Source organism: Convolutriloba macropyga, chromosome 2, assembly GCF_964194025.1.
Source record: "Convolutriloba macropyga chromosome 2, txConMacr16.3, whole genome shotgun sequence".
NCBI lineage: Eukaryota > Metazoa > Xenacoelomorpha > Acoela > Convolutidae > Convolutriloba > Convolutriloba macropyga.
The window spans coordinates 50,280,403-50,306,140 of NC_134469.1; the positions used below are offsets into that span (position 1 = coordinate 50,280,403).

A 25,738-nucleotide genomic window follows, 5' to 3' on the forward strand; every position below is an offset into this window, starting at 1 on the left:
TTTTACCTCTTTAAGTGGGATCTGGATAGAAGCTTCTTACTTAGGGAATGTTCAGATACCAATTGATTAAAGTTTTGTTGGTATAAATCATTTTTTTCTTAGGAAAAATGACAGAAAAATTGAGGAATTTTAAATAATTTTTCTCAATTTTTTGCAGTTTTTCCTGTTTCTGAAACTTAGACAAGTTTCTTAGCCTATGTTGACTTGCCTATTGTTTTGCGAGCATATGGTTACCCTATTGGCAGAAAGTAATTTTTCTTTGGATTTATATGCTTTTGTAATATTTAAAAAAAATTTAACTTTTTCCAGGTTTTTAGTGCAAGTTGTTAGAGCTTTTTTCATTATTTGGCTTAGTGTTTTTAAAGAATTCTCATAAGTGGTTTTAGTAATGAATAGTTGTTTTGATGAAGTAATTATTGCAGAAATAGTTATTTCGGGATCTCAATTTATGACAAAATTTGATATGACAAAATTTGATCCGATTTTTAATCATATTTTAACAATTTGATTTTCTTGTTTTTTCTTTTTGGTTTTTTGGTCTTGTCTGAAGATAATCATAAATTAGTGGAGGCACGGTTTGTGTGATGAATTGTTGGATGGAGTGTAAATGGAATTCTACTTCGAGTCGTTTCCGGAATTCTTCGGGCTATGTTTTTTTTTAAGATGTATTGTCACATTTTTTCAGTGACTTCGATCTTTCAAAACGGGATAAACAGGTAAAGCCCAACAGGAATTAAATTTCATTAGAGGCCCAAAGTGGGGGTTAGTAGTCCTTCAAGAGCTTAGAGTGATGCAGTTGCTTGGGGTCTTAATTAAAGGTTGAAAGGTCATTTTAGGAGTTTTTGGTCTCAAAATGTTGCAATTTTTCGTGTTTTTTCGTGATTTTTTAATATTTTTTTTATGTCTTACGTTGAAGTTTTTGAAAAATGATGAGGCCTTTTGCGAGACAAAATAACTTGTTATGACCATTTTTTGAGCTATATGTTTTGGTACTACTAGTACAAACATGCAAAATGATACTAATTTTTGCAATTTTTTTCAATTTTTTTGAAAATTTTTGTCAGTTTTTGAGTTTTTCCAGCTTCAGGGGCCAGGAAATGTCCTTTGTGCTTTGACAATAGAGCACTCCATGATTTGCAGTAGTGATGGATTGGTTCTCAACATGTAAATGTCTCGAAATTTGGCTTTTTAAATATAAAATTTGAAATTTTTTCAAGATTTCCTAAAATTCATGTCAATTTTTGATATTTTTCCATTCTCAAGTGCCAAAAAGTTTAATCCACGGTCTGATAAAAATTTATTGCATGGTTGTTGGCTTAGATGGATTTGTTATCAATAATTTAGCTTTTCGAATTTTAGAAATTCATAAAATTTGCAATTTTTTTCAAGTTTTAAAAAAATTTGCCTTATATTGAGTTATTCTTGCCTCAGTAGCCAGCTAACCCCATCCAGAGTGTGATAATATGTTATTAGATAGCTGCTAGGGGGCAATTGAACGGTTTTCAAGTTTTCAACATTTTAGTAGAGCAAATTTCTGTTTTTTGAAATAAGAGATTTTTTCTGAAAATTATTGCCTATCGATCTTTGAGCCAAATTTTTCAATGCTTGGAATTGAGTTAATGGATAGCCTCTATAGACAGAAAAATGATTCTGAAGATTTTAATACAACAATTTTCAGAAAAATTTCATTAATTTTTGCAATTGATTTCATTTTTTGTATTTTTCGGTCATTTTTGAGTTAATCGATCTTCAAGGGCCAATGAATTTTTTCAGGTCATGCAGATATAATACTGGACCGATTTCAAAAACAAAAATTGATTTTGAACATTTTTGAAATTGGTATATTTAAAGAGATGAAATTTTGCCTAAGGGGTAAGCTTCAAGAGTTTAGTAATGAGTATATTTTTGTTTAGTTTGTTTGTTTTAGTTTCTCAATTTTGTGAGGTGATTCTGGTTGTTTTGGCTGGCATTGATCTATTGATCTGCAGGCAGAGTACTTCTAAGTTTTTCATTCATTTCTTTGAATTGTATTTCAGGACTTGTCCTGCTATGTTTTTTTTCGTCGTCTGACGCTCTTTTTTCGTTTTACATTTGTTCACACAGCAAAGCTGAAAAAGTCAAATTTTCTGAACGTCTTCTTCCTCTCACTAACGACATTTGCGCGCGTGACGTCATTTCTCACTCGCTTTAACAGAAGTTTTTAGGTTATTTGCGTGATTAGATTTTGATCATACGTGACTTACCTCACTCAATAAAATGACTTTTGCACTTTAAGACTTAAATTTAGTTTGAATTTGTTTAAGGTCAAAGGAACTCATTTGTGCAGTAAAAGTCCATAATAAGAGGTTTCTGCGGAATGAATTTTAACAAGCTTTTTTAATTTATCGCTGAATGTTTTTACCTAGTTTTTTGAGCGGCGTCTTTTTTTTCAATTTAGATCTGTATCTGTTTGTCTCTATTATATAGCACGCATGTCAATTCTTTCGCAGCTATTCCGGCTATGTTTTATAATTCAAAGAATTTGAACTGTATTGGGGCAGTGTCTTTTTTAAGACTCGAAGAGGAGTATTGTAGAAGTCCTTTTTATTAATCAATTTTATTGGAGTGATTTTTGAAGCGGGAAATGAATCCCGTGGAAAAATTCGGATTGATTTTGGTGCTGAACAAAAGTGAAAAGTGGAGCGAAAAGAGAGTGGTTTTTGTTCATACCGCTATTTTTGAGAGAGCGAGAAATTGATGTGTGAAAAAATTTTCTCTAAGCGAGCGAAATTGTTCGCGTGCGGCTTTTTAAAAGCAGTTTTTTGCAACTTTTGATGGTTATGAGGTCTGATTATGATATTGTATTACTTTTAGGTTTGTTTTGATAGGAATTGAAGGTTTCAAGTTGTTAATTTGAGTTTAATGATAATTTGGAGGTTTTTGGTCAGTTTTGATAATTTTTAGACGAAATTTAATGATTTTTAGACGAAATTTAATTAACAACGAAGTTTGTTAATTAAGAAATTTTCAGATACCAATTGATTAAAGTTTTGTTGGTATAAAAATTTGTTTTGTTGGTATTTTCTTAGGAAAAATGACAGAAATTTTGAGAAACTTTAAACCATTTTTCTTTTTTTTGCTGTTTTACTTTTTTTTAATCTTAGACAAGTTTCTTAGCCTATTATGACTTGCCCATTGTTTTGCGAGCTTTTCATTGCTCTAACGGCAAAGGAACTTTATTTCGCTTTATGTTTCCTTGTACTAAAAGAACTCATTAAGTTTTTCTAGTTTTTTTTGTTCAATTTGTTTTTCAATGCCGTTTCTATTCTTCCTTAATTTTGTTTTTTTTTTAAAAAAAATATATTGTTATTGAGTATTGATATGAGAATATAACGCTTAAGGTGCCGTTATAGGAGTAATGGTACATATAAGTTTTGAGATTATCGGCCTTAGGTCACTTGTTGCCCTTTGGTCGTGATTCAGACCCTATTTGTAACATTTCTGTTATGTTTCAACTTTCTCTTCCATTACCAGCTTTTCCGGCATTGTTTGAGTTTTTTGGTTTTACAATTCTCCTATTTCAAGCTGTCTTCATTTAATAGCCCAGAATTTTCTACACTTTGGAGGAATTTGAAGCTACTTGCAATATTCTCGTCGAATATTTGTGTATTCGCCTTCGTAGACCAGTTTAGTTTAACTGATCTAGATTAAAGCCATTCTGTGATTTTTTTCTTGGCAGCTTTTGATCCTCAGAAGTTTTCGCTGCCTGAATGGACTTAAGCCTCAGTTTTATCCTATTAAAGATTAAATTAAGGTCCCCTGAATTAGTCTGACTTGTTCGTCTTTCAATGGACATCTCCATGGATGGCAAAGCCTTACTTAAGTTGTCAATCGCACGAATTTTAACTTTCGTGAGTTTATTGTTAAGCTGGTTGTTTTATAGTATTCCCTTTCTGATTTTTTATTGAATATATTTTAATTGGTTTTTGGACTGACAAAAAAACAAGTAAATCATGAAAAGATCTTTCTTTATTTGTAATAACCTAACGCTTGCAACTTTTATTCCTATTTTTTTGGGACAGTACCAGGGATTTTTCTTCCTTAGATTTTTTTGCCTAATTGAAATATTAGTCAGAAATAGCCGAAAATTGTCAGAAATTTGTGATTCGACTGAATTTTTGGCAAAATCTTATGGGACATAAATAAAGAGTCTTTGCTTCAATAGCTGAGAAGTGATAACGATGCTATTATTTGTCTCATTTTTTAAAGTTGGACCTCTTGCTTGTATTTTTGATTTCACGTCAAGCCGTTAAAGAATGATTTTTTTGTTACTTTTACCGTTCAGCAGCTGCTTTTATGGCCTAACGTCATTTATTACTCTCTTGGCATAGGTTTTTGGTAAGATTGTTTAGGTGAATCGTGTGATTTTCCCCCATTTTTTGAACGAGTTAGACACTCGTTTAGTGAATTATAAATAGTTGTGGTCATCCAAAAATTGTCATATAGCTCTTAATCGAAATCCAAGTGTCTGAAATTTGATTTCGAAATCAGTGTTTTTTATGTTGAACGTTTTCTTCCGGTGCCAGCGGAAGTCGTTAACCCAACAATGGTGTTCGACAATATGCGCCTTTAGTTTTTGTACTGATATGATTTTAATATTTTTCAGAGTTCATTGCTACGAAGAACTGTTATTTTCTTAACCTTTAAAAAAGGAATGCAGCATTGGGTTCCGACACAGATAATCAAGCGTATATCAAATTATATTGTAATACTACAGATGGTGAATTGATCGCTTTATACTTCTTTCTGCAATCCAAATTTTACCGGCGAAATGTCATTATTTTTTGACGTAGTTTTCCGAATAGGCATATATGAGTTATACTGGGTTTAGTTTTATTGTTAACTTTGTTTCAGAAACCTTCGGACTTTCAGAAGACACTGTTGTCTAAGTTGGGCACAACGGGTAAGAATTCAGGTGGTTTCCCTGAGTCACCATTGGCCTATGATGCTGTATGGGCTCTGGCTATTGCCATCAACGAGACAATAATTGAACTGAAGCGACAGAGAAAAAACGTGGAAAATGAGTTGAAGGCTGTGCGTGATGTCACTGTTATTAGCAAAGAGGCATTCACTCTGATGAAAAGAAACCTTGATAGAACAAATTTCATTGGAGTATCGGTGAGTTATGCCATAAGTTTAAATTCAAATAGATGTTACTTGATAAGCTAACTTGTAACACATCTCTGACTGGTTATACTTGCCCATAATGACTTGCATTTGTGCGTATGTAGGAAATAAACACTCACGGAAACAAACGCCCATGTTAATACTGAATGAAGGAACTTGTCATTTATAAATGAAAACCATCACAGCAGGAATTTCAACTCGCATGCCTAAAAAACTTCGTGATTAATAGCCGCCCTCATCTTCTCAGCCGGCTATTATAGCGCTCCTATTTTTTTTACGACTCGAAGAGGAGTATTGGTTTTCTCAAGGTTTTTTTACGACTCGAAGAGGAGTATTGGAGAAGTCCTTTTTTTCATCAATTTTTGGAGTGAATTTTCAAGCGGGAAATGAAATGCGCGAAAAAATTTGGAGTGATTTTGGTGCTGAACAAAAGTAAAGAGCGGAGCGAAAAGAGAGTGGTTTTTGTTCATAACGCTGTTTTTGAGAGAGCGAGAAATTGATGTGTAAAAAAATTTCTTCTAAGCGAGCGAAATTTTTTTTGTTCACGTGCGGCTTTTAAAAGCAGTTTTTTTGCAACTTTTGATGGTTATGAGGTTTGATTATTATATTGTATTAGTTTTAGGTTTGTTTTGATAGGAGTTGAAGGTTTCAAGTTGTTAATTTGATTTTTAATGCTAATTTGGAGATTTTTGATCGGTTTTCCTGATTTTTAGACGAAATTTAATGATTTTTTGCCTGTTTTTTGTTTTACCGCTTTAAGTGGGATTTGAATAGAAGCTTGTTACTTAAGGAATTGTCAGATGCCAATTGACTAAAGTTTGGTTGGAAGAAAAATGACCGAAAAATTGAGAAATTTTTAACCATTTTTTCTCATTTTTTGCAGTTTTCTTTTTTTAAAAATCTTACACAAGTGTCTTACCAACCCTATTATAACTTGCCCATTGTTCTGCGAGCTTTTCGTTGCTCTAATTGCAAAGGAACCTTATTCGGCTTTATATTTCCTTGTACTATTAAAAAACTCATTTAGTTTTTATAGGGTTTTTTGTTGAATTTGTTTTTTAATGCCGTTTCTATTACTTAATTTTTTATGGCATTTGTGGAGGTTTAGGATTCATAATAGTTGTTCTAGTTGTTTAGTAATAAGTATGGGCAATTTTTGATATGAATCTATTTTTTTTGAGAAATATGACAAAAAATGGCGAACATTGGAACTATTTTTCTTAATTTTTTTTTGCAGTTTTTCGTTTTTTTTCTGATTTTTGAGACAAGTTTCATAGACTATTATGACTTGTCTATTGTTATGCGAGCATCTGCATGCCCTATTGGCTGAAAAGAATTTTTCTCTGGATTTATATGCTTTTGTAATATTAAGAAATTAACTAACTTTTTCCAGTTTTTTAGTGCAAGTAGTTTTTAAGAGCTTTTTTTCATGATTTGCCCTCAATCATATTTAAAACATTAACATAAGTGGTTTTAGTATGTACTAGTTGTTTTGATGAAGTAATTTTGGTAGAGATAGTTATTTCGGGATCTCAAGTTTTGACAAAATTTGATCAGTTTTTTTATCATATTTTAACAGATTTGATTTTTTTGTTTTTACTTTTTTGTTTTATGGTTTAGTTTCGAGAAAATCCTAAATTATTGGAGGCAAGTTTTTTCTGATGAGTAGTTGAATGGCGGTTAAATAGATTTTCACTTCGAGTCGTTTCCGGAATTCTTCCGGCTGTTTTTTTTTACAGGAAGTAGATTTGTTTACGCGGCATTTTGACCTCAAAGCAAAAATGAGAAAAGCTGTCTTGGTGAACAGATTGTCGCTAAGCGAGAGAAGTTGTTTGATCATGCGCTGCGTTTAGTGAATAACTTTTTCACTTTGAAAAATAGTTTTTGACTGAATTGCACATATAGATAACCGTTTTTATCCGTTTTCTCATCTAAGTGGCCCAATTTTTTTGATTTTAATTTGGTTTCTTGTAGAAATAAATTTTATTCGATGCTATTTTGAAATGTCAACTTCGGAAATTGATACCACAGTGTTTTGCAGAGCCTGAAAATGCGTTTCAGGTTGAAAATTGGCACATAATTCTTTATTTTTTAGTTAATTTTTGACTTTTTTTTGATAATTTCTTCATTTTTGGATCTTTCAACCGTCATTTTGTCAGAAATCAGTTAATATGGCAACTTCTCTTTGATAATTCCAATACTCCACGCCTCTTTCTACCTCGATGTAATTTTGTTTATAAAATTATTTATGCTAATCCGGTTTTGGTAATTTTTTTTCCGACTTTCGTCAGTTTTTCGTTTGTATTTTTGTTGTAATTGCTAGAAATAGTTTTTTGTGCAATATGAGGGACTTTAATTTCGTTTCAATAAAAATTCGATCAGTTTTTGGCGTTAAGTTTTGAAAAAACAGTTAAAACTTTCATAAATGCAGTCTTAACTTAAAAGTTCTTTGACCATTTTTTGCTAAATGTTTCGATGTTTCATATTTATGAATTCTTCTTTTTCCTATTTATTGTTCTCTAGGAGGATAGATCTTTGTATCGGATAACTAGTTATCTTTTCTATGTCTTGAATGCTGAACAATAAAATGTATTCGTTTTTCTTGATTTTTTTTATTGATTCTCAACTTTCAAAAATCAAGAATGTCTTTTTGTTATTGTGTTCCTTACATTGTGCCTATATTTACACTCTAGTTAGTATCATTCTAGCTTTGTCTTGGGACCTACATTTATTTTCGGTATATTGATTATTTTAGTTGTAAAAAAGGAATGATTTCAGCTTTTTTTTCGATTTTCGTCATTTCTTTGGTTTGCAGTTGATTTCATTCAACATAAGGCAGCACTGAGAGTTTGATAGCAAGCTTTTTCCAAAATTTCCACTTATGACTAATTACTACAGCTTTCAGTTTACTACTACTTACGGCCTTGGTATTATTTAAAACGATTTTTTGCCTTTGAATATTCTGCTGCTTATGTCTTTTCTATGATCAATTTTATTTTTGACTTAGTGTGAAATCATGTTGTCTAGCTTATGTACAAGAAGGAACAGGTGTGTGTTGTTTTTTGTCTTAATCGCAGTGATTAGAAGTGTAATTATAGGTGTTTTCTGATTCTTAATTTTGAGCTTTCTTTTTGGCAAAGATTCAACATAGTTTCTAAGATTATTATCTGCCGTTTGCTTTCGCGATCTTTTTCAGATTAGAATCATGAATTATTTGACAGCTTTTGATAACCTTGTCAGCTTTTTCAGAGTATAAGGTTTTTGACCAGCTTAATTATTTTGGATTTTTTAACGTTACCAAACGTTTTCAATAATATAAAGTTTTGCTGCAATTTGTTTCTCTTGGTGACAGTGGTTTAAGTTTCACCAATTTTTAGAGCAGACCTGGAGAGGTAGTGAGTTAATGGTTTAATACAAAAGGTGGTGGCCTCCGCTGCAATTACGGTTTTGTTAGTGAAGTTTTGATGCTTCGAGTCGCTTCCGGAATTCTTCCGGCTATGTTTTTTTACTTCGTCGAATAGAAAAATGTTTCGCTTTACCTCATTTTGCCGCCTTTTCAACATTTTGCGTGAAATCTTTTTTGACTTCTTTAGGCTAGTTTCTCTCTTCTCTCCTTCTGCTAAAAGTGATTTTGAACATCAGTTGCTCAGCAAAGCAATTCAAAATGAACAGAGTTAGTACAAAAATGGAGGTCAGAAATAGAAACGGGATAAACCCATAAAGCCCAATTTTAGATGCCCGCTATTTGAACGTCGTTCCTATAAGTCTCATTTACCATCTCTAATGCTTATTGTTATTGATAGTAGCCCCTGTAGTCTCTCTCTAAGAAACAGAAGTATGTTCAACTACGAAATGACATCAAAATAAATCGGACTTAAAAAAATGTTTTTGTACGAAAATCTTTTTTTTTCAATATCTTCTGTTATTTCAATCCCAGTCATGCTTATTGGAATCAACGGCGCCTATTTTCCGGCAATCTGCCGGGTCGGTTTCAACATCAAATTTTCACGTTCTGTTTTAAGTATTAACGTTTTAACATTATTAATGGCCGCCGTCAATCTCTCAACGGCTATTATTTCGGCGCTCTCCTTTTTTAAAATTCCAAAGAATTCGAATCGTATTGAGGTGCTATATTTAAAGGATCTGTTCACACATTTTCATGACTTTTGAAGTAAAATTGGAGTAGTGATTTTTGTCACGCCGAAAAAGAAAGTGGAGCGAAAAAGCGAGTGCTTTTGCGGCGTGAAATTTTTTTCGTTCTTATTTTAAAGTAGTGTGAGAAAACGGTGTTTGAACAAAAATTCGCTTTCTCGCTAGCGGTTTTTTGCTCACTTGCGGCAATTTCACTTTGATTTTCTTTTCGATTTTTTGAATTGTTTTTTTTTCTAATTGGTTTTCGCAATCCATTCCAAGTTCATTCTAGGCCTATTTATCTATTTGAACCAAATTTCTCTTTCGTGCGAGTGTCTTTTTTGTTCATATGCAGCATTTTGAAATCGATTTTCAGTTTCTTGTTTAGTCAATGAAAATTCTATGAATTTTACGCCAGGACTTGTCTTGCTATGTTTTTTTAATTCGCTTTACGTTTTGATCAAGTTTTTCGTTTTACTCAAGTGACAATTTTCACGTTTGACTTCTGACTCTTTTCATTTACTACTTCAACTGAGTGAATTGCTTTTTGTACACAATAGATTGCACAAGGTTGTGAATAAGGTCAAAGTCAAAAGACCCAAATCGAAAACAGGATAAGAACTTTTTCTGAGTCAATTTCGATGTGCACAAAGCACCTCAACGGCGGCTATTTTTAGGCAATCCCCATTGGCACCAGTGAACCAACGCCCATGTTAGTTTTGAATAAGGGAACGAGTCATTTATAAATGAAAACCATCTCAGCAGGAATTTAAACTCGCATGCCTAAAAAACTTCGTGAGTTAACATCAATTTTTCACGTTCTGTATTACGTATTCACGTTTTAGCGTTATTAATGGCCCTCTTCAGGCTCTCAATGGCTATTATTTACATTTCAAAGGATTCGAATTGTTTTCGGGCGCTGTCTGTGAAGATCATTCACATATTTTCATGATTTTTGAAGTCAAATTGGAGCAGTGATTTTGGTCACGCCGAAACAAAGTGGAGCCAAAAAGCCAGTGGTTTTGCGACTTGAAATTTTTTCTCTCTAATTTTAAAGTGGTGCAAGATAACAGTGTTTGTACAAAAATTCGCTTACTCTAGCGGTTTTTTGTTTACTTGCGGCAATTTCATTTGATTTTTTTTCGATTTTTTGAATTGTTTTTTTTTCTAATTGGTTTTTGCAATCCATTCCAAGTTCATTCTAGGCCTATTTATCTATTTGAACCAAATTTCTCTTTGGTGCGAGTGTCTTTTTTGTTCATATGCAGCATTTTGACATCGATTTTCAGTTTTTTGTTTAGTCAATGAAAATTCTATGAATTGTACGCCAGGACTTGTCTTGCTATGTTTTTTTTAATTCGCTTTACGTTTTGATCAAGTTTTTCGTTTTACTTAAGTCGCAATTTTCACGTTTGACTTCTGACTCTTTTCATTTACTACTTCAACTGAGTGGATTGCTTTTTGTACGCAATAGATTGCACAAGGTTGTGAATAAGGTCAAAGTCAAAAGACCCAAATCGAAAACAGGATAAGAATATGAAGCCCATTCTTTAAGTCACAGTGCATTAGGTTATCAAAGTTAATTAAAGCAATTACTAGCTGGTATTAGTATTATGCTTGATAGCGTTCAGTTTGGAAGCTGAATTGAGTTTGTTTTTAGAATCTGAGTGAAACTGCACGTCAAATTAGATAACTTTTTGACACTGAAAAAAAAGCAGAAAAAAATTTCGGTTAACTGGTCTTCTGTTTCTATTTTTTCTGAGTCAATTTCGATGTGCACAAAGCACCTCAACGGCGGCTATTTTTAGGCAATCCCCATTGGCACCAGTGAACCAACGCCCATCATAGTTTTGAATAAGGGAACGAGTCATTTATAAATGAAAACCATCTCAGCAGGAATTTAAACTCGCATGCCTAAAAAACTTCGTGAGTTAACATCAATTTTTCACGTTCTGTATTACGTATTCACGTTTTAGCGTTATGAATGGCCCTCTTCAGGCTCTCAATGGCTATTATTTACATTTCAAAGAATTCGAATTGTTTTCGGGCGCTGTCCGTGAAGATCATTCACTTATTTTCATGATTTTTGAAGTCAAATTGGAGCAGTGATTTTGGTCACGCCGAAACAAAGTGGAGCCAAAAAGCCAGTGGTTTTGCGACTTGAAATTTTTTCTCTCTAATTTTAAAGTGGTGCGAGATAACAGTGTTTGTACAAAAATTCGCTTACTCTAGCGGTTTTTTGTTTACTTGCGGCAATTTCACTTCGATTTTTTTTTCGATTTTTTGAATTGTTTTTTTTTTCTAATTGGTTTTCGCAATCCATTCCAAGTTCATTCTAGGCCTGTTTATCTATTTGATACCTGTTTTTTTTGTTTTACCGCTTTAAGTGGGATTTGAATAGAAGCTTGTTACTTAAGGAATTGTCAGATGCCAATTGACTAAAGTTTGGTTGGAAGAAAAATGACCAAAAAATTGAGAAATTTTTAACCATTTTTTCTCATTTTTTGCAGTTTTCTTTTTTTTTTAAAATCTTACACAAGTGTCTTACCAACCCTATTATAACTTGCTCATTGTTCTGCGAGCTTTTCGTTGCTCTAATTGCAAAGGAACCTTATTCGGCTTTTTATTTCCTTGTACTATTAAAAAACTCATTTAGTTTTTATAGGGTTTTTTGTTGAATTTGTTTTTGAATGCCGTTTCTATTACTTAATTTTTTATGGCATTTGTGGAGGTTTAGGATTCATAATAGTTGTTCTAGTTGTTTAGTAATAAGTATGGGCAATTTTGGATATGAATCATTTTTTTTTGAGAAATATGACAAAAAATGGCGAACATTGGAACTATTTTTCTTAATTTTTTTTGCAGTTTTTCGTTTTTTTTTCTGATTTTTGAGACAAGTTTCATAGACTATTATGACTTGTCTATTGTTATGCGAGCATCTGCATGCCCTATTGGCTGAAAAGAATTTTTCTCTGGATTTATATGCTTTTGTAATATTAAGAAATTAACTAACTTTTTCCAGTTTTTTAGTGCAAGTAGTTTTTAAGAGCTTTTTTTCATGATTTGCCCTCAATCATATTTAAAACATTAACATAAGTGGTTTTAGTATGTACTAGTTGTTTTGATGAAGTAATTTTGGTAGAGATAGTTATTTCGGGATCTCAAGTTTTGACAAAATTTGATCAGTTTTTTTATCATATTTTAACAGATTTGATTTTTTTGTTTTTACTTTTTTGTTTTATGATTTAGTTTCGAGAAAATCCTAAATTATTGGAGGCAAGTTTTTTCTGATGAGTAGTTGAATGGCGGTTAAATAGATTTTCACTTCGAGTCGTTTCCGGAATTCTTCCGGCTGTTTTTTTTTTACAGGAAGTAGATTTGTTTACGCGGCATTTTGACCTCAAAGCAAAAATGAGAAAAGCTGTCTTGGTGAACAGATTGTCGCTAAGCGAGAGAAGTTTTTTGATCATGCGCTGCGTTTAGTGAATAACTTTTTCACTTTGAAAAATAGTTTTTGACTCAATTGCACATATAGATAACCGTTTTTATCCGTTTTCTCGTCTAAGTGGCCCAATTTTTTTGCTTTTAATTTGGTTTCTTGTAGAAATAAATTTTATTCGATGCTATTTTAAAATGTCAACTTCGGAAATTGATACCACAGTGTTTTGCAGAGCCTGAAAATGCGTTTCAGGTTGAAAATTGGCACATAATTCTATTTTTTTTAGTTAATTTTTGACTTTTTTTTGATAATTTCTTCATTTTTGGATCTTTCAACCGTCGTTTTGTCAGAAATCAGTTAATATGGCAACTTCTCTTTGATAATTCCATTACTCCACGCCTCTTTCTACCTCGATGTAATTTTGTTTATAAAATTATTTATGCTAATCCGGTTTTGGTAATTTTTTTTCCGACTTTCGTCAGTTTTTCGTTTGTATTTTTGTTGTAATTGCTAGAAATAGTTTTTTGTGCAATATGAGGGACTTTAATTTCGTTTCAATAAAAATTTGATCAGTTTTTGGCGTTAAGTTTTGAAAAAACAGTTAAAACTTTCATAAATGCAGTCTTAACTTAAAAGTTCTTTGACCATTTTTTGCTAAATGTTTCGATGTTTCATATTTATGAATTCTTCTTTTTCCTATTTTTTGTTCTCTAGGAGGATAGATCTTTGTATCGGATAACTAGTTATCTTTTCTATGTCTTGAATGCTGAACAATAAATTGTATTCGTTTTTCTTGAATTTTTTATTGATTTTCAACTTTCAAAAATCAAGAATGTCTTTTTGTTATTGTGTTCCTTACATTGTGCCTATATTTACACTCTAGTTAGTATCATTCTAGCTTTGTCTTGGGACCTACATTTATTTTCGGTATATTGATTTTTTTAGTTGTAAAAAATGAATGATTTCAGTTTTTTTTTCGATTTTCGTCATTTCTTTGGTTTGCAGTTGATTTCATTCAACATAAGGCAGAACTGAGAGTTTGATAGCAAGCTTTTTCCAAAATTTCCACTTATGACTAATTACTATAGCTTTCAGTTTACTACTACTTACGGCCTTGGTATTATTTAAAACGATTTTTTGCCTTTGAATATTCTGCTGCTTATGTCTTTTCTATGATCAATTTTATTTTTGACTTAGTGTGAAATCATGTTGTCTAGCTTATGTACAAGAAGGAACAGGTGTGTGTTGTTTTTTGTCTTAATCGCAGTGATTAGAAGTGTAATTATAGGTGTTTTCTGATTCTTAATTTTGAGCTTTCTTTTTGGCAAAGATTCAACATAGTTTCTAAGATTATTATCTGCCGTTTGCTTTCGCGATCTTTTTCAGATTAGAATCATGAATTATTTGACAGCTTTTGATAACCTTGTCAGCTTTTTCAGAGTATAAGGTTTTTGACCAGCTTAATTATTTTGGATTTTTTAACGTTACCAAACGTTTTCAATAATATAAAATTTTGCTGCAATTTGTTTCTCTTGGTGACAGTGGTTTGTTTCACCAATTTTTAGAGCAGACCTGGAGAGGTAGTGAGTTAATGGTTTAATACAAAAGGTGGTGGCCTCCGCTGCAATTACGGTTTTGTTAGTGAAGTTTTGACGCTTCGAGTCGCTTCCGGAATTCTTCCGGCTATGTTTTTTTACTTCGTCGAATAAAAAAATGTTTCGCTTTACCTCATTTTGCCGCCTTTTCAACATTTTGCGTGAAATCTTTTTGACTTCTTTAGGCTAGTTTCTCTCTTCTCTCATTCTGCTAAAAGTGATTTTGAACATCAGTTGCTCAGCAAAACAATTCAAAATGAACAGAGTTAGTACAAAAATGGAGGTCAGAAATAGAAACGGGATAAACCCATAAAGCCCAATTTTAGATGCCCGCTATTTGAACGTCGTTCCTATAAGTCTCATTTACCATCTCTAATGCTTATTGTTATTGATAGTAGCCCCTGTAGTCTCTCTCTAAGAAACAGAAGTATGTTCAACTACGAAATGACATCAAAATAAATCGGACTTAAAAAAATGTTTTTGTACGAAAATCTTTTTTTTTTTCAATATCTTCTGTTATTTCAATCCCAGTCATGCTTATTGGAATCAACGGCGCCTATTTTCCGGCAATCTGCCGGGTCGGTTTCAACATCAAATTTTCACGTTCTGTTTTAAGTATTAACGTTTTAACATTATTAATGGCCGCCGTCAATCTCTCAACGGCTATTATTTCGGCGCTCTCCTTTTTTAAAATTCCAAAGAATTCGAATCGTATTGAGGTGCTATATTTAAAGGATCTGTTCACACATTTTCATGATTTTTGAAGTAAAATTGGAGCAGTGATTTTCGTCACGCCGAAACAAAGTGGAGCCAAAAAGCCAGTGGTTTTGCGACTTGAAATTTTTTCTCTCTAATTTTAAAGTGGTGCAAGATAACAGTGTTTGTACAAAAATTCGCTTACTCTAGCGGTTTTTTGTTTACTTGCGGCAATTTCACTTCGATTTTTTTTCGATTTTTTGAATTGTTTTTTTTTCTAATTGGTTTTTGCAATCCATTCCAAGTTCATTCTAGGCCTATTTATCTATTTGAACCAAATTTCTCTTTCGTGCGAGTGTCTTTTTTGTTCATATGCAGCATTTTGAAATCGATTTTCAGTTTTTTGTTTAGTCAATGAAAATTCTATGAATTGTACGCCAGGACTTGTCTTGCTATGTTTTTTTAATTCGCTTTACGTTTTGATCAAGTTTTTCGTTTTACTTAAGTGACAATTTTCACGTTTGACTTCTGACTCTTTTCATTTACTACTTCAACTGAGTGGATTTCTTTTTGTACGCAGTAGATTGCACAAGGTTGTGAATAAGGTCAAAGTCAAAAGAACCAAATCAAAAACAGGATAAGAATATAAAGCCCATTCTTTAAGTCACAGTGCATTAGGTTATCAAAGTTAATTAAAGCGATTACTAGCTGGTATTAGTATTATGCTTAATAGCGTTCAGTTTGGAAGCTGAATTGAGTTTGTTTTTAGAATCTGAGTGAAACTGCACGTCAAATTAGATAACTTTTCGACACTGAAAAAAGTAGAAAAAAATTTCGGTTAACTGGTCTTCTGTTTCTACTTTTTCTGAGTCAATTTCGATGTGCATCAAGCACCTCAACGGCGGCTATTTTTAGGCAATCCCCATTGGCACCAGTGAGCCAACGCCCATGTTAGTTTTGAATAAGGGAACGAGTCATTTATAAATGAAAACCATCTCAGCAGGAATTTAAACTCGCATGCCTAAAAAAACTTCGTGAGTTAACATCAATTTTTCACGTTCTGTATTACGTATTCACGTTTTAGCGTGATTAATGGCCCTCTTCAGGCTCTCAATGGCTTTTATTTACATTTCAAAGAATTCGAATTGTTTTCGGGCGCTGTCTGTGAAGATCATTCACATATTTTCATGATTTTTGAAGTCAAATTGGAGCAGTGATTTTCGTCACGCCGAAACAAAGTGGAGCCAAAAAGCCAGTGGTTTTGCGACTTGAAATTTTTTCTCTCTAATTTTAAAGTGGTGCAAGATAACAGTGTTTGTACAAAAATTCGCTTACTCTAGCGGTTTTTTGTTTACTTGCGGCAATTTCACTTCGATTTTTTTTCGATTTTTTGAATTGTTTTTTTTTTCTAATTGGTTTTCGCAATCCATTCCAAGTTCATTCTAGGCCTGTTTATCTATTTGAACCAAATTTCTCTTTGGTGCGAGTGTCTTTTTTGTTCATATGCAGCATTTTGACATCGATTTTCAGTTTTTTGTTTAGTCAATGAAAATTCTATGAATTGTACGCCAGGACTTGTCTTGCTATGTTTTTTTTAATTCGCTTTACGTTTTGATCAAGTTTTTCGTTTTACTTAAGTCGCAATTTTCACGTTTGACTTCTGACTCTTTTCATTTACTACTTCAACTGAGTGGATTGCTTTTTGTACGCAATAGATTGCACAAGGTTGTGAATAAGGTCAAAGTCAAAAGACCCAAATCGAAAACAGGATAAGAATATGAAGCCCATTCTTTAAGTCACAGTGCATTAGGTTATCAAAGTTAATTAAAGCAATTACTAGCTGGTATTAGTATTATGCTTGATAGCGTTCAGTTTGGAAGCTGAATTGAGTTTGTTTTTAGAATCTGAGTGAAACTGCACGTCAAATTAGATAACTTTTTGACACTGAAAAAAAGCAGAAAAAAATTTCGGTTAACTGGTCTTCTGTTTCTATTTTTTCTGAGTCAGTTTCGATGTGCACAAAGCACCTCAACGGCGGCTATTTTTAGGCAATCCCCATTGGCACCAGTGAACCAACGCCCATGTTAGTTTTGAATAAGGGAACGAGTCATTTATAAATGAAAACCATCTCAGCAGGAATTTAAACTCGCATGCCTAAAAAACTTCGTGAGTTAACATCAATTTTTCACGTTCTGTATTACGTATTCACGTTTTAGCGTTATTAATGGCCCTCTTCAGGCTCTCAATGGCTATTATTTACATTTCAAAGAATTCGAATTGTTTTCGGGCGCTGTCTGTGAAGATCATTCACATATTTTCATGATTTTTGAAGTCAAATTGGAGCAGTGATTTTGGTCACGCCGAAACAAAGTGGAGCCAAAAAGCCAGTGGTTTTGCGACTTGAAATTTTTTCTCTCTAATTTTAAAGTGGTGCAAGATAACAGTGTTTGTACAAAAATTCGCTTACTCTAGCGGTTTTTTGTTTACTTGCGGCAATTTCACTTTGATTTTTTTTTGATTTTTTGAATTGTTTTTTTTTCTAATTGGTTTTTGCAATCCATTCCAAGTTCATTCTAGGCCTATTTATCTATTTGAACCAAATTTCTCTTTGGTGCGAGTGTCTTTTTTGTTCATATGCAGCATTTTGACATCGATTTTCAGTTTTTTGTTTAGTCAATGAAAATTCTATGAATTGTACGCCAGGACTTGTCTTGCTATGTTTTTTTTAATTCGCTTTACGTTTTGATCAAGTTTTTCGTTTTACTTAAGTCGCAATTTTCACGTTTGACTTCTGACTCTTTTCATTTACTACTTCAACTGAGTGGATTGCTTTTTGTACGCAATAGATTGCACAAGGTTGTGAATAAGGTCAAAGTCAAAAGACCCAAATCGAAAACAGGATAAGAATATGAAGCCCATTCTTTAAGTCACAGTGCATTAGGTTATCAAAGTTAATTAAAGCAATTACTAGCTGGTATTAGTATTATGCTTGATAGCGTTCAGTTTGGAAGCTGAATTGAGTTTGTTTTTAGAATCTGAGTGAAACTGCACGTCAAATTAGATAACTTTTTGACACTGAAAAAAAGCAGAAAAAAATTTCGGTTAACTGGTCTTCTGTTTCTATTTTTTCTGAGTCAGTTTCGATGTGCACAAAGCACCTCAACGGCGGCTATTTTTAGGCAATCCCCATTGGCACCAGTGAACCAACGCCCATGTTAGTTTTGAATAAGGGAACGAGTCATTTATAAATGAAAACCATCTCAGCAGGAATTTAAACTCGCATGCCTAAAAAACTTTGTGAGTTAACATCAATTTTTCACGTTCTGTATTACATATTCACGTTTTAGCGTTATTAATGGCCCTCTTCAGGCTCTCAATGGCTATTATTTACATTTCAAAGAATTCGAATTGTTTTCGGGCGCCGTCTGTGAAGATCATTCACATATTTTCATGATTTTTGAAGTCAAATTGGAGCAGTGATTTTGGTCACGCCGAAACAAAGAGGAGCCAAAAAGCCAGAGGTTTTGCGACTTGAAATTTTTTCTCTCTAATTTTAAAGTGGTGCAAGATAACAGTGTTTGTACAAAAATTCGCTTACTCTAGCGGTTTTTTGTTTACTTGCGGCAATTTCACTTCGATTTTTTTTCGATTTTTTGAATTGTTTTTTTTTCTAATTGGTTTTCGCAATCCATTCCAAGTTCATTCTAGGCCTGTTTATCTATTTGAACCAAATTTCTCTTTGGTGCGAGTGTCTTTTTTGTTCATATGCAGCATTTTGACATCGATTTTCAGTTTTTTGTTTAGTCAATGAAAATTCTATGAATTGTACGCCAGGACTTGTCTTGCTATGTTTTTTTTAATTCGCTTTACGTTTTGATCAAGTTTTTCGTTTTACTTAAGTCGCAATTTTCACGTTTGACTTCTGACTCTTTTCATTTACTACTTCAACTGAGTGGATTGCTTTTTGTACGCAATAGATTGCACAAGGTTGTGAATAAGGTCAAAGTCAAAAGACCCAAATCGAAAACAGGATAAGAATATGAAGCCCATTCTTTAAGTCACAGTGCATTAGGTTATCAAAGTTAATTAAAGCAATTACTAGCTGGTATTAGTATTATGCTTGATAGCGTTCAGTTTGGAAGCTGAATTGAGTTTGTTTTTAGAATCTGAGTGAAACTGCACGTCAAATTAGATAACTTTTTGACACTGAAAAAAAGCAGAAAAAAATTTCGGTTAACTGGTCTTCTGTTTCTATTTTTTCTGAGTCAGTTTCGATGTGCACAAAGCACCTCAACGGCGGCTATTTTTAGGCAATCCCCATTGGCACCAGTGAACCAACGCCCATGTTAGTTTTGAATAAGGGAACGAGTCATTTATAAATGAAAACCATCTCAGCAGGAATTTAAACTCGCATGCCTAAAAAACTTCGTGAGTTAACATCAATTTTTCACGTTCTGTATTACGTATTCACGTTTTAGCGTTATTAATGGCCCTCTTCAGGCTCTCAATGGCTATTATTTACATTTCAAAGAATTCGAATTGTTTTCGGGCGCTGTCTGTGAAGATCATTCACATATTTTCATGATTTTTGAAGTCAAATTGGAGCAGTGATTTTGGTCACGCCGAAACAAAGTGGAGCCAAAAAGCCAGTGGTTTTGCGACTTGAAATTTTTTCTCTCTAATTTTAAAGTGGTGCAAGATAACAGTGTTTGTACAAAAATTCGCTTACTCTAGCGGTTTTTTGTTTACTTGCGGCAATTTCACTTTGATTTTTTTTTGATTTTTTGAATTGTTTTTTTTTCTAATTGGTTTTTGCAATCCATTCCAAGTTCATTCTAGGCCTATTTATCTATTTGAACCAAATTTCTCTTTGGTGCGAGTGTCTTTTTTGTTCATATGCAGCATTTTGACTTCGATTTTCAGTTTTTTGTTTAGTCAATGAAAATTCTATGAATTGTACGCCAGGACTTGTCTTGCTATGTTTTTTTTAATTCGCTTTACGTTTTGATCAAGTTTTTCGTTTTACTTAAGTCGCAATTTTCACGTTTGACTTCTGACTCTTTTCATTTACTACTTCAACTGAGTGGATTGCTTTTTGTACGCAATAGATTGCACAAGGTTGTGAATAAGGTCAAAGTCAAAAGACCCAAATCGAAAACAGGATAAGAATATGAAGCCCATTCTTTAAGTCACAGTGCATTAGGTTATCAAAGTTAATTAAAGCAATTACTAGCTGGTATTAGTATTATGCTTGATAGCGTTCAGTTTGGAAGCTGAATTGAGTTTGTTTTTAGAATCTGAGTGAAACTGCACGTCAAATTAGATAACTTTTTGACACTGAAAAAAAGCAGAAAAAAATTTCGGTTAACTGGTCTTCTGTTTCTATTTTTTCTGAGTCAGTTTCGATGTGCACAAAGCACCTCAACGGCGGCTATTTTTAGGCAATCCCCATTGGCACCAGTGAACCAACGCCCATGTTAGTTTTGAATAAGGGAACGAGTCGTTTATAAATGAAAACCATCTCAGCAGGAATTTAAACTCGCATGCCTAAAAAACTTCGTGAGTTAACATCAATTTTTCACGTTCTGTATTACGTATTCACGTTTAAGCGTTATTAATGGCCCTCTTCAGGCTCTCAATGGCTATTATATACATTTCAAAGAATTCGAATTGTTTTCGGGCGCTGTCTGTGAAGATCATTCACATATTTTCATGATTTTTGAAGTCAAATTGGAGCAGTGATTTTGGTCACGCCGAAACAAAGTGGAGCCAAAAAGCCAGTGGTTTTGCGACTTGAAATTTTTTCTCTCTAATTTAAAGTGGTGCGAGATAACAGTGTTTATACAAAAATTCGCTTACTCTCTAGCGGTTTTTTGTTTACTTGCGGCAATTTCACTTCGATTTTTTTTTCGATTTTTTGAATTGTTTTTTTTTCTAATTGGTTTTCGCAATTCATTCCAAGTTCATTCTAGGCCTATTTATCTATTTGAACCAAATTTCTCTTTCGTGCGAGTGTCTTTTTTGTTCATATGCAGCATTTTGAAATCGATTTTCATTTTTTTGTTTAGTCAATGAAAATTCTATGAATTGTACGCCAGGACTTGTCTTGCTATGTTTTTTTAATTCGCTTTACGTTTTGATCAAGTTTTTCGTTTTACTTAAGTCTCAATTTTCACGTTTGACTTCTGACCCTTTTCATTTACTACTTCAACTGAGTGGATTGCTTTTTGTACGCAATAGATTGCACAAGGTTGTGAATAAGGTCAAAGTCAAAAGAACCAAATCAAAAACAGGATAAGAATATAAAGCCCATTCTTTAAGTCACAGTGCATTAGGTTATCAAAGTTAATTAAAGCGATTACTAGCTGGTATTAGTATTATGCTTAATAGCGTTCAGTTTGGAAGCTGAATTGAGTTTGTTTTTAGAATCTGAGTGAAACTGCACGTCAAATTAGATAACTTTTCGACACTGAAAAAAAGCAGAAAAAAATTTCGGTTAACTGGTCTTCTGTTTCTACTTTTTCTGAATCAATTTCGATGTGCATCAAGCACTTCAACGGCGGCTATTTTTAGGCAATCCCCATTGGCACCAGTGAACCAACGCCCATGTTAGTTTTGAATAAGGGAACGAGTCATTTATAAATGAAAACCATCTCAGCAGGAATTTAAACTCGCATGCCTAAAAAACTTTGTGAGTTAACATCAATTTTTCACGTTCTGTATTACAAAATTCACGTTTTAGCGTTATTAATGGCCCTCTTCAGGCTCTCAATGGCTATTATTTACATTTCAAAGAATTCGAATTGTTTTCGGGCGCCGTCTGTGAAGATCATTCACATATTTTCATGATTTTTGAAGTCAAATTGGAGCAGTGATTTTGGTCACGCCGAAACAAAGAGGAGCCAAAAAGCCAGAGGTTTTGCGACTTGAAATTTTTTCTCTCTAATTTTAAAGTGGTGCAAGATAACAGTGTTTGTACAAAAATTCGCTTACTCTAGCGGTTTTTTGTTTACTTGCGGCAATTTCACTTTGATTTTTTTTTCGATTTTTTGAATCGTTTTTTTTTCTAATTGGTTTTTGCAATCCATTCCAAGTTCATTCTAGGCCTATTTATCTATTTGAACCAAATTTCTCTTTGGTGCGAGTGTCTTTTTTGTTCATATGCAGCATTTTGACATCGATTTTCAGTTTTGTTTAGTCAATGAAAATTCTATGAATTGTACGCCAGGACTTGTCTTGCTATGTTTTTTTTAATTCGCTTTACGTTTTGATCAAGTTTTTCGTTTTACTTAAGTCGCAATTTTCACGTTTGACTTCTGACTCTTTTCATTTACTACTTCAACTGAGTGGATTGCTTTTTGTACGCAATAGATTGCACAAGGTTGTGAATAAGGTCAAAGTCAAAAGACCCAAATCGAAAACAGGATAAGAATATGAAGCCCATTCTTTAAGTCACAGTGCATTAGGTTATCAAAGTTAATTAAAGCAATTACTAACTGGTATTAGTATTATGCTTGATAGCGTTCAGTTTGGAAGCTGAATTGAGTTTGTTTTTAGAATCTGAGTGAAACTGCATGTCAAATTAGATAACTTTTTGACACTGAAAAAAAGCAGAAAAAAATTTCGGTTAACTGGTCTTCTGTTTCTATTTTTTCTGAGTCAATTTCGATGTGCACAAAGCACCTCAACGGCGGCTATTTTTAGGCAATCCCCATTGGCACCAGTGAACCAACGCCCATGTTAGTTTTGAATAAGGGAACGAGTCATTTATAAATGAAAACCATCTCAGCAGGAATTTAAACTCGCATGCATAAAAAACTTCGTGAGTTAACATCAATTTTTCACGTTCTGTATTACGTATTCACGTTTTAGCGTTATTAATGGCCCTCTTCAGGCTCTCAATGGCTATTATTTACATTTCAAAGAATTCGAATTGTTTTCGGGCGCTGTCTGTGAAGATCATTCACATATTTTCATGATTTTTGAAGTCAAATTGGAGCAGTGATTTTGGTCACGCCGAAACAAAGTGGAGCCAAAAAGCCAGTGGTTTTGCGACTTGAAATTTTTTCTCTCTAATTTTAAAGTGGTGCAAGATAACAGTGTTTGTACAAAAATTCGCTTACTCTAGCGGTTTTTTGTTTACTTGCGGCAATTTCACTTTGATTTTTTTTTTCGATTTTTTGAATCATTTTTTTTTCTAATTGGTTTTTGCAATCCATTCCAAGTTCATTCTAGGCCTATTTATCTATTTGAACCAAATTTCTCTTTGGTGCGAGTGTCTTTTTTGTTCATATGCAGCATTTTGACATCGATTTTCAGTTTTGTTTAGTCAATGAAAATTCTATGAATTGTACGCCAGGACTTGTCTTGCTATGTTTTTTTTAATTCGCTTTACGTTTTGATCAAGTTTTTCGTTTTACTTAAGTCGCAATTTTCACGTTTGACTTCTGACTCTTTTCATTTACTACTTCAACTGAGTGGATTGCTTTTTGTACGCAATAGATTGCACAAGGTTGTGAATAAGGTCAAAGTCAAAAGACCCAAATCGAAAACAGGATAAGAATATGAAGCCCATTCTTTAAGTCACAGTGCATTAGGTTATCAAAGTTAATTAAAGCAATTACTAACTGGTATTAGTATTATGCTTGATAGCGTTCAGTTTGGAAGCTGAATTGAGTTTGTTTTTAGAATCTGAGTGAAACTGCATGTCAAATTAGATAACTTTTTGACACTGAAAAAAAGCAGAAAAAAATTTCGGTTAACTGGTCTTCTGTTTCTATTTTTTCTGAGTCAATTTCGATGTGCACAAAGCACCTCAACGGCGGCTATTTTTAGGCAATCCCCATTGGCACCAGTGAACCAACGCCCATGTTAGTTTTGAATAAGGGAACGAGTCATTTATAAATGAAAACCATCTCAGCAGGAATTTAAACTCGCATGCATAAAAAACTTCGTGAGTTAACATCAATTTTTCACGTTCTGTATTACGTATTCACGTTTTAGCGTTATTAATGGCCCTCTTCAGGCTCTCAATGGCTATTATTTACATTTCAAAGGATTCGAATTGTTTTCGGGCGCTGTCTGTGAAGATCATTCACATATTTTCATGATTTTTGAAGTCAAATTGGAGCAGTGATTTTGGTCACGCCGAAACAAAGTGGAGCCAAAAAGCCAGTGGTTTTGCGACTTGAAATTTTTTCTCTCTAATTTTAAAGTGGTGCGAGATAACAGTGTTTGTACAAAAATTCGCTTACTCTCTAGCGGTTTTTTGTTTACTTGCGGCAATTTCACTTCGATTTTTTTTCGATTTTTTGAATTGTTTTTTTTTTCTAATTGGTTTTCGCAATCCATTCCAAGTTCATTCTAGGCCTGTTTATCTATTTGAACCAAATTTCTCTTTGGTGCGAGTGTCTTTTTTGTTCATATGCAGCATTTTGACATCGATTTTCAGTTTTTTGTTTAGTCAATGAAAGTTCTATGAATTGTACGCCAGGACTTGTCTTGCTATATTTTTTTTTAATTCGCTTTACGTTTTGATCAAGTTTTTCGTTTTACTTATGTCACAATTTTCACGTTTGACTTCTGACTGTTTTCATTTACTACTTCAACTGAGTGGATTGCTTTTTGTACGCAATAGATTGCACAAGGTTGTGAATAAGGTCAAAGTCAAAAACCCAAATCAAAAACAGGATAAGATTATGAAGCCCATTCATTAAGTCAGTGTGCATTAGGTTATCAAAATTAGTTAAAGCGATTGCTAGCTATCATTACTATTATGCTTAATAGCGTCGATTTTGGTAAGCTGAATTGGGTTTAATTTTAGCATCTAACTGAAACTGCTCGTCAAATTAGAACTTTTTTGACAGTAAAAAGCAGAAAAAAATTCGGTCAACTTGTCTTCTTTTTCTGTGTCAATCCCGATGTGCAGCAAACAACTCAACGGCGGCTATTTTTAGGCAATATCCAGTCACACCAGTTCAGACACCAATTGCTTTTCTGTGACACCAATTCGATATGATTCAGTCAGTTTTTTTTTAATTTTTAAGATATTTTTTAGATTTCACTTTCAGGTCGCTGAAAGTTGACCTTCAGTAAGAAAACTGGGGGTAAATGAGGCGGAATCCATAGAAGTATACAGCTATCCATGGTTATTTTTTGAGTGAAATGGTTTTTTAAACCGTATTAACGAATTACTAGGTTTGTGACCATCTCAATCATATATTAGAGGTTTATATGCAATCTTGGGCTATCTCCGCAATTTTGCAGATTTCCAAGGCTTTTATTAGTGGTTTTTGTACTCCTTTTCATGTTTAGTAGCGGCATTGGGCTCTTAGCTGTCTATTATAGCGCTTCTAATTTTTTTTGCTTCGTCGTACTAAAATTTTTTCGCTTTACCTTAGTTCACAGCTTGTTCCACATTTTGCGTGGAAGATATTCGACTTCTCTAGGCTAGTTTTGCTCTTCTCTCATTCTGCTGAAAATGTGTTTAGACAGCATTTGCTCAGCAAAGATATTCAAAATGAACAGAGTCAGTATCAAAAAACAAAAGAAATAGGAACGGGAGAAACCCATAAAGCCGAAATTCAGATGCCCGTCACCCAAACTTTGTTTTTAGTTACTATCTCCAGTGCTCATTGGTTTTGATACTAGCCCCTGTGTGGTCCTACTACGAAACCGGAGTACTTTCAGGTACAAAATGGAATGAAAATAA

At 33.3% G+C, this 25,738-nt stretch overlaps 1 protein-coding gene across 1 annotated transcript in view; it reads left to right on the forward strand.

Moving 5' to 3' along the window:
- LOC142358739 (gamma-aminobutyric acid type B receptor subunit 1-like) overlaps positions 1-25,738 on the forward strand; it is a 67,949-nt gene that overhangs the window by 8,029 nt on the left and 34,182 nt on the right. The window contains exon 6 of the mRNA XM_075410286.1: positions 4,894-5,157. Within this exon, the coding sequence (XP_075266401.1) occupies positions 4,894-5,157 (264 nt within the window). The remainder of the gene's footprint in view (positions 1-4,893; positions 5,158-25,738) is intronic.